This window comes from Bombus affinis, chromosome 2 (assembly GCF_024516045.1).
Source record: "Bombus affinis isolate iyBomAffi1 chromosome 2, iyBomAffi1.2, whole genome shotgun sequence".
Lineage (NCBI taxonomy): Eukaryota > Metazoa > Arthropoda > Insecta > Hymenoptera > Apidae > Bombus > Bombus affinis.
Genome location: NC_066345.1, coordinates 17638697 through 17652031, shown reverse-complemented (window position 1 = coordinate 17652031; position 13335 = coordinate 17638697). Strand labels below are relative to the sequence as shown.

Here is a 13335-nt window from a genome sequence, read left to right as displayed (position 1 = left end):
TCACATTTCACGTTTACTTTCGAACGCGCCACTGTAATACAGATTAGATTTCGAAGTCATTTCATGGCAATTTAACGCGATGTTTAACGAGTTCCTTGAGAATCGGGCTATGCACCGGCGTATGCACCGTAGCGTTCGTAGCATATCAAATACTCATTATGCAGGACACAGAGCATTGTTCGGCATACTTTAATTCTATCGAGAGCTAGAGTCTTTAATTGTACTGCCAATATTGGTTCTCATTGGCTATTCGTTAACACTGAAAAAACCGAAAGTAAGTTTAATTTATTCTTTATTTTGAATAGCGTAAAAAGTTACATTTTTATTTTCGTAAAATTATACCCTGTTCATATTCAAAATTTACTCATTTATGAATTGAACAACTTACTAACGGTGTTACCTAAATTTATTATTCTTAAAAAAAAGTATGCAACCATATATGTACAAGCTCATGGAATGAAAAATATTTATATCGTTAATGAGTAGATTTGGGAGCTGGGTGGCTGAGGGTGAAGACTTCGTAATCTACTACAAAAAAATGGTAGTCTCCCATAAGTACGGTGTTAGAGGCGTGTTCTCCATCGTAGCTATGGGGAAGATTACTATAGCTTTCCTTGTTCACGTTGCAGTTACTAGAAATTAGTAAATCAGCTCCTGCTCCGAAAATTGGTCCGATGCTATAAAAGTATTTGAGTCACTTTAATCATTAGAATACATTTCGATGTGTTTAAACATATCTTGTTATACTTAGTTAAATAATATTTACTCCGGATGATAACAAATTGCAAAAGGCTTCTTTACTATGTCGTATTTCGTTGGAGGAACATCTTGGTTATTGGTCAGAGTAAATAAGAAAGCTTTTTCTGAAGAGATGTAGTGCCCTTTAGCATTCGTTTTACCCCATGGTGCGTCGCTAAAGCCACCACAAATTTCTCCTCGAGTTCCCTAGAAAATTACATCATTCTTTGTTAGTTATAGATAACTATTTATTTGACACGTGTAAATTACTTACCAACGCAATTACGTATGTTGGACAAACCCCGTCACAATGTCGGTGGAACGCTGTTGCAGAGTAATCATGGTTGGAGGCACTGAAACGCGTTCGTAGTTAGGATTGTGTTGATCTCGATATTTTTCCAATATTTACATTTTCCTCGATACATACCGATATACCAAACGCCAACTTTGCTTTGGTGATCCATACCACTGATTGAGGAGACGCTGGAAACCCACCTTGTCTCGCGACAGAATTTGCGACCCAGGAAATAGAAATGGACTTACTCTTGGTTGTAACCTCTTATCTGTACAGATTTCCGCGTACTTGTTTGGTAGGGCTGCATACCTATATCTAAAACAAAACGTAAAAATCGAAAGCCTCCAAGAATAAGAAAATTTCCCGGCAAACCATACCTTATGGGTTTTGAGCCACTTGATCGATCGGGATTGAAAAATTCGTACCTCTCCAAGGAAAGCTCTATAGGCACTGCTCCTGTTGGCTCTACTTCCTCCGCAAAGACCTGGCTGTCGATTAGCAGCAGGCGAACGTGATTTATCACTCCTGATAAATGTTGGCAAACCCTCACACGTTCCTCCTCTGTCCAGTGTTGAGTAGGCTGCGTCACCCCTGCCTAGGAGCGTGGTCCGTACGGTTAAGCGTTCCTTAACTCGTAATTCTAAATTCCGATCCAAGAACCTAAGGACCCAAGGACCCGGTAATAATCGTATACGACACAAGGTCTAAGACCTTGCACGACATACGCATGATCAGAGCGTTAAGTCTTCTTGGAATTTTCAACGGATTCAAAGTACTCGGAAACGGAATAGAATGTTCAAAGAAAAAGAACCTGATATTTTGCCCAGTTCAGTACTGCTCTCCAAACATCTTCTTCCTCCAATCCTAGATAATCCGAAGAGATAAGTTTCACCAGTGCATCCTTTGGAAGAGTACAAAACGCCGTTGTTTTCACTGTGTCTACAGCATTTTCCCCAATGAAGGCGAAACATCTTTCGATGAAGGAGGAACAAGCTCCCTTACCACCTATGATAACAAAAGATCTTTGTTAACAATATATCTTAGATCGATAGGAATATCAAAATATAACCTAAATAATAATACTTAACTTCTGCAACTTCTAAATTATATTTTTATCAGTTAGAATAACTATTCATTTAGGACTTTGGTAAAAGCATAAACATAAATAAAACACAAACCTAGAATCAAAAATATTTATTAAATATTTATCTAATTCATATTTGTTACAGCAATTATTTAATCATATAAAATTTACATCTGAAATTCTTCTTAAAGTTAGAAATGAACTGAGATACAAGATCTGATACAGTTTGATGGTATCTATATAAGTGGGACTTATATTGCATAGTTTTTCAGTCAGATATTTGAAAAATTATTCTATTACAAGATTACAATAACAAATACGTTTCCCAATAGAAAACAATACTGTCACTTTAACCTGATAGTATTTTCAGTTACAACTTGTAACTATCAGTTAATCATTGTTCTTCTTAACTATACCGAGAGATGCATCACAACTTGTACAACTTGGAAAATGTTAACTCCATCTTTATTAAACACTTTTAAGTCACTTCCAGTGTGCGTAATTGCACAAGTCATAAGGTAATAAGCCTTGTTTGTCCTGGGTCATAACTTAAGGTTATAGTTGAACAATTTAATTTGCCCCTGGATTTGTATTTTGTATTAATGTTATATTGTCGCCTTTCAACATAATTCGTCCAAGTGGTTTTCTGGCCTTCGTCTTCAGATTATATTCCTCAGCATCGTCCAGTACTAAATTCATATATTCGTCGAATCCAACGATGTGACCTTCGATTCGTAGGTTGATGTTTTCGAATAACCATACTTGAACGCGCGAACGATTTTGCAGGTACCGAAATATAAGGTTGATGGGCTGTACCATCACCTTTTGAACTTTTTGTGGTCCTTTGTACGACATTTTTGTGTTGTGGTTTCAAAAATTAATAAGCAACGTCTGATAAACGCGTGCTTGGTAATAGCCAGACGCCGGAAAATGTGGCGTCGTGGTTGTACCAACTGTTCGTTCTCATTTTTCCCTATTTCTTTCGTTTGCTTAAAACGCGTTTTATGATTTAATCATAACGGTTAAATTTTGGTTCAAGAAATTCTGATTCAATTACGAAATTATAAATCTGGCAGATTTGGAAGGCTTAACAAATTTACATTTGTAACGTTTAATACGTTTAGGGAAAATGAAACATAGAGATAAAATAAACTCTATCGTTATAGGCGTTGGTATCACTGAGTTCGTAAAATCCCGTATCTAGTGCTGCCTTCGTGGCGAGCATGTCAGTTACACAACGAAAAGCATGGTCGATAACTAGTCATGTAATACAATTACCATACAAACTGTAATTTTATAGATTCAAGATATGTACATATTCAGTTTAATTAATTTTTTTATCCAATGTATAGAATAATATCATAATTTAAGCCACTGGAAACACATACATACACACGTTCATTATAGTCATCAAGTATCACATAAGAAACAAATATATACACAAACATTCTAATATTACTAATTATATTCCGCAGATTCTCAGTTACTAAGAAATTGTTTTGTATTTCAATTAGATATTTTTCATTTTCCACTTTCAAGAAACACACGCTTATCAACCATTGTATGTTTCATTTTCCATCAGATGAAACATTCAGCAAACTTGAGAATGCAGATCGATCGATAGGCAAACTTTTAACAGTATGCCATGAATAACTTACCGGGAACTCGCTCCTGGGCATCCAGAGCGGCAGTCAAAAGAGCACACGCGTTTCCTGGGCTAAGCGTAGCGGAGACGTGTTCCTCGCAACTTCTCCATAGTTCCTCGACTCCTAGTTCTTGAGCAAGTCCCAACATCTCGAAGATGCCACTGTCTTGAAGCATAATCTACGGAACAGTTACGAATAAAACTCAGTCATGACTTTGGGTCAAAGCGAAAGTTTTCTCGGTAGATTCTTTCACGTGGCAAACACCGCAATAAATTCCGAATCTATTCGAGATATTATTTACCTTGCCTGTGTATATATAGTGAATGAATTGTCGAAAGGTCTCCGGATGAGCATGTAGCATACGCACTGACGTTGGATTTCCAGGCGTTCCGATCCTCTTCGCGGCTGTGAAGTTCTTGCATCTAGAGAAATCGAATCAGTGGTGTCGGTATCGATTCCCGAACGATAATTACCATAGCGTACGAGTTACAGGGAAGAGAAGTGCAGGAATAGAAGTGCACTGCTTTGAATCGTGCTCGCGTAAATGTGCCTTGGATGCGTGACCCTTCTAACGAACACACCCACCACTTCGTCTTTCGTCACCTTCGCTACTACTTCTGGCAGAGTTTCTTGTTACAAAAGGGCTTAATTGACTTCGTCAGGAAGCTCCGTTGCCACAAGAGTATTCGCTACGTACGCAGTCGGGCTTTAGTTTTCGTTCCTCTACAAATTAATGGCAACCTTCGAAAAGTCACTTCTCGTCCCTTCTTTTCCTACGGCAAGCCCCCCAGGTACGGGAGAAACTCGAAAGAACAAATCTTTCTCTAGCACTTCGTGCTGAAAGCGGAGATTCCCTGTGACCCATTGGGAGAACATTCGATCTTGGTTTCTCTAGTGTACATCCTCTCCTACAATGCGTACAATGCGACTAGGTACATAAAAGGGAGGCTTTTAAATATCCACGAGTACAGAAACGAACAGAACTCTTATTTTTACCCCGAAATCATCGATGCATTTCCTATATTTTTCTTTGTGCAATATCTAAAGTATATTCTCGAAATTGTTCACCTCTAATAACGATTTCACGATTGTCTACCATCGATATTCTCGCTATTCAGTTTTAGATTTGATATTAGCAAAGAGCAAAGTCGCAATTGCAATTAAGCGAAACTACTTCTAAGACACTCCTGACAGTGACTTCACTATGGTTTTTTACGGATATCGTAGCTATTCAATTTCAATATTTCAAATCTGATATTAGCATAGAGCAAAGCTTTTGCGGCACGAAATTATTCTAATTTTGATATTGCGATTAACCAAAGAAACGATTAAAAATTGAAACAGAGACGGTAAAGGGATGGAATTTAAATTAGAAAAGACTGACGAACCCTTAAACGAGTACTTTGTAGATCCACTGAAAGCACACTGATGTTCAGTCTTCTAATACTACTAAGCAGCGCAAGGTAAAAAGATTTCGCGTGCTAGAAACGAAGAGATCGCGGGTACGAGTTTCGTCAAGGTAAGGGGTAAAGTGTAGATACACCAACAGCGTAGTCCGTATCGAATCAAAAGAAAATCCGTCAAAGAGACCGGGTGCACATGGAAAAGGCATGCACGCCGGGTGCTTTGATATTATAACCGACGCGTTAACAAACGCTCCGCTTCGTCGACAGGAGAGCGTGCGAAAGTTGGAAAATCGCGGGGCCGAGCCACGAAACATGGTTGCCGAGAGAGTCGACAGAGGAAAACTAGTGCTCAAAAAAATTAAAAACACCAGCCTCGCGTACAGGAAACCAGAGGTGTGCGCGTAGATGTAGCCCTTACCGTGGGTCGACTTTTAACAGACCGAAAAACTCCACCTTTATGCTTTCGTCTGTAGTTCGGAAACGATGCGGGCTCGCACAAATATCAAAGCGATAGTTCGCGTATTTATTTCCGCAAATTACAGGGGAAATATTCGAGTATCGAGGATATTGCAGGATTTTCTCGTACGTTTAACAGGCAAGCATACCGTTGCACGCGATATGATTTATCGTTAAATCTGCTTTTCAAATCTACGTGTAAAAATTTGCGCGGGGGAAGGTGAATTCGATATGTCAGACGCGTTACAGGGCTTTCTTCCTTGAGAATCTTTAGCCCGTTCTAAGAAACGTGGCCGGCAATTCTGACTAGAGCCACGGCAATATCGGCGCACAAAAACCGTACTACCGGCGAAGAAATGAAAAAGTATTAAGAGGAAAAATCAAGGCAGCGGCGGACGATGGTTGGGTTGTATGATGGATGGTACTCGGTAGAACGAGGCGAAGAAGGAAAGAAAGCGTGCAAAAGAAGAAGAAGAAGAAGAAGAGAAGAGAGGAAAGGGGGTGAAAAACACGAGGAACGAAGTCGTTCCCGGAGAGAAGCTTTTCCCTAATCACAGGCGAACGCCGCAGTGGAATCAAAGAAAACCAAATATCAGCGAGTGACGCCGAGAAAAGAATAGGGCAACGCGTGCGCGTCTGGTGTGACGATGAGGTGTCACGGGGGTGGTAACCGTAGGTTCACGAGCTCGACGTGGAAAGAGGATGTTAGGGGGTAAGGGGCCTAGCGGTGGCGGGAAACGAGGGTCGTGGCTGCTTGGTTTCACGGCGGCAAGGGTTGAATGTCGCCGCGGGCTCCGCTACTAACGACCAAGCGTGCGATTATATAGCGGCTCCGTCGATCTCCGCGCAAAAACCGCCTCCGTTTCCGGTGCACGAGAGTCAAATTCGCGCCACACCCCTCGTTTCCCGTACCGGTAAAACACCACAGTCTCACGCTTCGGTCCATTATCAGATCGTGTGCCTGGATTCGCCACATTCAAATGTATACCATTGTCATCGAATGCGTGATTACTGGCGAGAAACGCCGTTAACGAATGCTTCTTTTTCAATTGAACATCCATCTTCTTATTGGTGAGCGTTGTTCGAAATTCGAAGCTTCTATCTCGGAAGATTGCAATGGAACTCGAGCTGAAATTTAGGTCTCGTCGAGATTACACTTCCATCGGTAGGCACCGTGGGTCTCTCAATGAAACTGGAATTGCTTTCTCCGTTAAATTGATAATTGGAACGGTTTGGTTTCTACCTACCTGTATTTTTATATGTAAATAAGTGCTCTTTTTAATAAATCAAATTCGACAGAACAGATAAGAGCACACACGGTACTTGATATATTAATAGCGGTCAGTTGCACGCGGGAATCGATAGAAACGATGGGATTACGTTAGAGTGCCATTGAACATCACCGAAGCCTGAGCGTATTTTTCAATTTCTTTTCTCTGGCCGTCAAACATCGTTCTCATCTGCGTCGCATTTCGAAATGACAAGGACTACAAGAGAGGGATGAGCGGTGGTACGGGGCTCCACGACTCTTTGTCAGGATTTTCACCGGACTGGAGAGCGCCGCGTAGAGTTTTGAGTGCGGTCGCGTATTGTCCATGCGTTTCTCCTACGGACGACGCCTGTCACGAGCATGCGTAACTTAATTTTCCGATCCCGGTGTCTACGAAACGAGGCGCGAGGAGAGCGACAGAGAGGAGGGATGACAAAAGGACCGACGTTCCCTTCCACGCCGTGATATCAAAGGGGTTCACTGGAATATCGTAATTGACTTTACAATTAGCATGAAGCCTATCCGGTGGAATGTCGTTGCCTCGGAAGTTAAGGCCCCTCCACCTAATATTAAACCGAGCCCTTCTTACAGCAATTAGAAATCCGTCGAGCGAAAATGCGGCCCAAAGACTCGTGCTCGTCACGGATGAATCGTCCCTAACAGAAGAAAAGAGTACCTCTCCTCTTATTATCCAACTAATTAGAACGTTCGATCGATTCGTTTCACCGTAACAATCGGAGTCCCTTAATTAAAATTCATCGCTGCCGCGAACTTCGCCATCCTCTCCTTCCCTTCGTTCCGAAGAAAGTTTGATGACTTGGCGATTTTTCTCCCGGGAACCGTTCGTTCGACCAAGAATTTTCATAGAATCTCGCCCGATCGAGCGTTTGTTTCGCGACTGGATTGTCCCTGCCGACCGGATATACTTTCTCCCTTCCTCCGGAAGAAACAGCGGAAGGGACGATGCAAAGCGTACGGGAGAGATAGGTGAATTATGTATACCTAGGTTCCTCCAGCGACTCGAAGAATTTAACGAAGTTATCATTTCCCTTCCGTTGGGTTCGTTTGCAATTCTGCAGGAAAGTTAACGTCTAGCTATTCTTTTCGTTTTTCCCTCATTCCACCCCTCTTTGTACCCGCGACTTCAGTTTCAGCGACGAGAGGAAAGTTTGTAACGCAATTACCGCGAAATAAGTTCGTGTCTCGGAGAAGGCGACCAAGGCGAGTCGCGGTGTTTCGAAAATATTTTCGAACGCGAATCCGCTTCGCTATGCTACGTCCGCCTCTCCATTTCCATTGTAAAAACTACGCCGAGGATAAGACGGGGCACCACGTTTCTACGTTAATTCTCTATTTTCTGGGATACGACGGGGCCCATTGTCTCGGTTGTCTCCAACTTTCCTTTTTCGCCGGGTGCACTCTGAAAATAGTGGGTCCGCATATTTCCCCAGCTCTGTATCGGGTAAGCGTGTTTGTCTCCGGTGTGATTTATCTCACGCGTATTTTCGAATCGTTGTCGGGTCTCCGAGGAAATCCGTATCGGCTACGAATCGCTCGACGAGACGCGTCCTGTTTTAATAAAAATTACGATTAACAATTAATTTGGTCCCAGGGTGCGTCGTTCGAACGGTTGCCTTCAACTTAATAAAATTTCCGATCTCGCGTGCTCCGTTCATCGGAATGCATCGAGCTCGTTCGCGTCCCTCGAGGCGTTGAAAGATATCGAGAGCAAGCGAAAATAATATAAATTGTCTCATTGTGTATAAGTCGGGTTTGAAATGTTTTCCCTTATCAACTGGAAGGTATCGACGCGTGCGCCAGTGAGATTAATTCCACGGTTTTGGAATCGCTTGGTCGAGAAGGACGAAACGATTCGAGTACTGACCTCGCTTGGAGGATAATTCTGTGAGCGTACACCGGTGTCTCGTCCCTTCCTAGCAGAAAGACAATGTCAGCTGTGTCTTTGTCCTCGGAAAGTCGAGCCAGGTCCTCCAGAAGTCTGGGTACGCCGGCTAAACCTGCCTCGCCAGATACTCCCGCTGCTCCTGGTGCCGCCCCCACAGCGACGGCTCTAGTTCCCATGTTGGTTAAATCGAAAATCAGCAACTGCGTGGCAGACGGCACTAGAAGTTAATTAGTGAGATATTATATGGTATATTTGTGCACCGTACTAATTTCTTCGGCCGTACAGTGGCCGGCAAATATAGGGCACAATTATTTATACAGGGAAAGACCTTATACCAAGTTCATTTTACGTTAATTAATCTGTAATTATTACTCGAGATGAAAATTTGAAAGTCGATTCAAACGGCAATTATTTCTTTATTCTCAAGATTTCTTGCATTTCTACTATGATATACAAAAAGATTATTACAGGAAATAAATACGAATAATTGAGTTAGAGTTAAATCCTACTGCGTAAAAGTTAAATTCTATATTATAGAAAAAAAAAATAGAAATAAAATTTTTGTTTAATAGAAATGTTTATGTCTACCGCAGGATGATTCAAAAGTCACTGACACGAAATTCTAATTTCATTTTCTTTCTAATTTACGTCTTTCATAGAACTATAAGTTCTTAGATTTCAAGAGACGTATAAACTTTTATACGCGTAATGGGAAGCCTGCTCCAATATTCTCCTAAACTTCTTCAGACTTGCATCTCTCTTAAATGTTTCACAATTAGTGTACGGTATTTCGTACTTGCAGCTAGTTAAAAATCCAACACGTTGCTTGCGGTACCTAAGTAAGTTCCCTTAAGTACTACGAAACTTTTACTCATTAACCGTCCTTGGAAAACAATCAAGCCAATTAAGACGGGAGCAGCCGAACGAATGCATCTTCCTGCATTAAACCGATCGCGCAGAGTTACCGCTCTATGGTGGGGAGGGAAGCGGAGTTCGTACAATTTGCGATAATCCGAAATTAATGACGGGGACCTCAACCAAGAATAAACCTGTGACTGATGACAGGAAGAGGAACACGAATGCCAGAACGTGTGTCATCGTCTCGAACGCTTTTCGGTCGCACCCGCGGCACCGGTTGACGAGCTTCGCCGAGCAATGTAACCAAAAAAAAAAGAACAAAACCGATTAACAATCGGCGCTAATTGCACGATTAATATTTGATTTGCACCGCGTCGCGACGCGGCGTCACTCTAGCTCCGTTTCTCTTCCTCTCCGCGTGTTCTCTTTGTCCGTGTCGTTCTGTCACGGCCGGTCGATCGACACGGAGAATTTTGTGTCACGACGGCTGGCTGATTCCCTTTTAATTAGTTCGGGTTTTGTAGTTTTCGAGCTTGTGACGCGCGTCGATCGTGCCGCGGTACAGCTCGAGGGCTCCGCGTGATTCCCGGTCATTTGCCCTTCCACGGATTTCCTCGCAACGCGTCCCATCATCCCGCATTCCAACGTCGCCTCTGATTCGATTAAAAAATCATTAGACGAAGGTTTTGTTTATCTCCGGTTAAGCAGATCGCGTCCCAGGAAACTCATTAGCGATGCCACGAATCTCGAATTCGAACGTACACGCACTGTTAAACATTCACTTTCTATTCAACTTTGTATTTCGAAATGGATGTTACGTTTAAACGAATATTATTAAAACACACTGTAGCGAAAGAATTCCCGAAAGCGTTCGAACATGTAAGGAAGTCTTTTACGAATACGTTATATGCATTACACGAAACATTTTAAACTATTCGCACTATAACGAAGCTCGACTATAGTTTGAAATAAATATTGTTAAAAATCCGAATGATCTTTAAATCGTAAAGTTTGAAACGAGAGATTAAAATAAATGTATAGTTACGTTTCTAGGCGAGTTTGGAGGAAGAATTTCTGTCGATCGATCTCTGTGTAAGCACAAACCACGACTGTGTTTGTCACTGCGTGTTTATTTTGAATATACCTGTTCGGTCGGCTGTGATCACGTTCAGTATCGTTCTGCGTATAAATAAACACGAGTTTACCAGCATGAATTACGTGGCACTTAACGATCGTTGTTCAACGCCGTTACTGTCAAATTCGATCGTGTTTAGAGAACCATTGGAGCGTCTTGAGAAATTAATCACCGCAGCGTCCAAAATACGGGATGATCACACGAGGAACGCAGTGTCGGTTGTATCGCTCTCACCTTGTCGTCGATCTCAGCGAGCGAACGTGCCCAGGAACGTTCGAAAGAGGAATCTAAGCGAGCCGCGGCGGGCAAAATCGTTGTTTCCGTGGCACACGTGGACGAGTATTGTGTTCGCACGCGAAACACTGCATTTTCAGCCGATCCTCGGCATCTCACACTCCCACGGGGCGAAACATTGTTTCGTCAAAAACTTTCCTCCCGCTTGTCTTTTCTTTTCGTTTCTCCCCCTTTCTCTGCCAGCTTCCCGTTATTCTACAACGCGAACGCAATCCCGCGAGTATCGCACATCAACGAAGAAAGAAGAAAAAAACGTAAAAAGGAAGAAACGTGACGAAAGTGGAGGAAAACGCGTAGTGTACCGTACTCGACCGGAAGTTTCGACGTTGAACGCGAGGTATTTCTCCTGTGCGAGACGAGTTTCACGAGCGCTGGACCAGGCCTGCTTCGGACCCGCCGCTTTCTTCGGCCCTTCTCCTCTCGTTCTCTCCTCAGGTGAGGCCGTGCTCTTCTTTCCACCAACGTCCATTTCTTCCTTCCTTCTCGTTCTCGTGTGGCCAATGCTCCTGTAAGATCACTCCTCCTCCAGCCGTTGTTGCCAGATCCTCTCTGGAGCACCGATCGCACGATCAAAAAGGATACACGCGCTGCCTCGTTCCAGCTAGCAACGAACGCTGGCTGCTTCGTCTAACCTGGCCCTTCGATCGACACCGATTCCAAACTTTCTCGCCCGCTATCCGTCTCCATTCCTCCCTGTTTACCCAACATTCTACCCTTTGTTCTTCTTAAATCGCGGCGAAGCCAAGATCCACTTGCTCGCTGTACTCTCTCCTTTTCGAGTCTCGCTTTATATCCTTTTCTTTCAGTGGCGTCCCTTGTTTTCGAGACGAGCTTCCACCAGGTTTCGCTCGGTCGCGCGATATTGCCGCAATGCGGTGCTTCCTAGTTTCCTCGACAAAATGAGATTGTCCTTTTATTCGCATTCCGTGCCTTCGGACGCCCTTTTTCGACTTTACTGTGATTCTTTTTGAGCATAGTGGATCGTCTTTCAGACGCTTGAATTTCGGTTTCAGCTTCCGTTATCGATCGCTTCTAGTCCCTGTTGTTTGTTAACGCTACATTGCTGTTTGTTTAGCGCGGTATTTTGATTTTAGATTTTTGCGTTTAATAGAATTTCAATGTCGAATGAATCGAAAATAGGGATTCGTGTACTTTGTTCCCCGTAGATTTCATTTTCGAACTTTTCCATGCATATTTGAATTAATTAATATCGTGACTACATTTTCTCAGAGATTCTTTTTGATATTTGTAGAATAGTTAGTGCGTAGACTACATATGTCTGTATCGTAGAAATAAAATATTATTTATTAACCTGTACAGGACTTTTGTCTTAAATGGAATTTTTGTCATTAATAGAGTACGATTAATTGCGAAACGTATAAGAAATTTATTCAGATACGCGCTGCGATTATGAAGCATATTCATCTTTCATTCGTTAAAAATATAATTACTTTAGGATCTAATTGTAAGTTAATCTTCATAACTTGTAACTTTCGTTTTCGCTGCTCCAACAGGACGTGCTTTATCTCTAAAAGCTTCTCATTTAACTTCTCGTATCATTCTCAATGGCACCGCAATAATTACGCAATGGAAATGATAAATCACAGATAGACATCGCACCTGTTCTTCGCAAACGTAGTGATCCATGGTAAAGTTTCTCGTGTCTCGAATTAATCGGTGGATGGTAAAGTAGACGCTTCGCTCCTCCATTGACTAAGAATAGCTGGATACTCGTTTGTGGCTCCACACAACTCCATTGATGCGATCATATCGATCGTTGGTCTAACGATCGCTATATCGATCGAACGATAAATCCTAATATCGATATAGAAGGGAATCGATTTTTCTGGCCTAAAAGTTTTCATCGTATATCGAAAAGTAATTAAGATGTATAAGGATCGATATATTACTGCTGTTTCCTTTACTTTTTCTCTACGTTCGCGTCTTTTAGGACATCTTCCTTTTCCTGTAATCCTTTATTCATACAGCGCGTGATATACACAAAAAGTAGTAAAATTATATCGAGCATTATCCATTAAATATAACATTCGTTTCGTGTTGTGCAAATCAGAGGAGAACAGCGAGATTAAATTTTTATCGCAGGCGGGATATTACTAGGTACGCCACGTGTTATTAAAAACAAAGTTAATTCTATTTCACTCTTAATCGGTTTAGTTTTCTTTAAAAGGAAAAAAGGTCCGGAGAAGCTTTCGCGAGGTATTTGCTCGCGCGTTGGCGCCATCGGTG

At 42.1% G+C, this 13335-nt stretch overlaps 2 protein-coding genes across 5 annotated transcripts; both read right to left on the bottom strand.

Annotated features, from left to right (window-relative positions):
* Positions 1-275: 275 nt before the first annotated feature.
* LOC126928808 (kelch-like protein 17) lies at positions 276-11793 on the bottom strand. Of its 4 annotated transcripts, none has more exons than XM_050744633.1 (10): positions 11029-11793; positions 8781-9018; positions 4065-4185; positions 3776-3941; positions 1845-2038; positions 1411-1628; positions 1166-1348; positions 1013-1091; positions 767-945; positions 276-677 (listed from the first exon to the last, which is right to left on the bottom strand). In XM_050744633.1, exons 2-10 carry the CDS (start codon positions 8975-8977, stop codon positions 476-478), a joined length of 1539 nt encoding a protein of 512 aa, XP_050600590.1. In that variant the 5' UTR covers positions 8978-9018; positions 11029-11793; the 3' UTR covers positions 276-475. The 4 variants fall into 4 exon arrangements, with proteins under 4 accessions (XP_050600590.1, XP_050600591.1, XP_050600589.1 ...); XM_050744634.1 differs by lacking the exon at positions 11029-11793 and adding an exon at positions 10705-11021 and having other exon boundaries at positions 8781-9001; XM_050744632.1 differs by lacking the exon at positions 11029-11793 and adding an exon at positions 10705-11020.
* Positions 2213-3082, bottom strand: LOC126928842 (probable small nuclear ribonucleoprotein E). The gene has a single exon (XM_050744693.1). It carries the CDS (start codon positions 2970-2972, stop codon positions 2688-2690), a length of 285 nt encoding a protein of 94 aa, XP_050600650.1. The 5' UTR covers positions 2973-3082; the 3' UTR covers positions 2213-2687.
* Positions 11794-13335: the final 1542 nt, after the last annotated feature.

Excerpts from the sequence above, each read along its gene's own strand:
- LOC126928842 (XM_050744693.1), bottom strand. The coding sequence starts at position 2,972 with ATGTCGTACAAAGGACCACAAAAAGTTCAAAAGGTGATGGTACAGCCC.
- LOC126928808 (XM_050744633.1), bottom strand. The coding sequence starts at position 8,977 with ATGGGAACTAGAGCCGTCGCTGTGGGGGCGGCACCAGGAGCAGCGGGA. Across the intron at positions 1,092-1,165 it reads AGTTGGCGTTTGGTATATCG|TGCCTCCAACCATGATTACT; the intron begins GTATGTATCGAG and ends AACGCGTTTCAG. Across the intron at positions 946-1,012 it reads CAACATACGTAATTGCGTTG|GGAACTCGAGGAGAAATTTG; the intron begins GTAAGTAATTTA and ends GTAATTTTCTAG.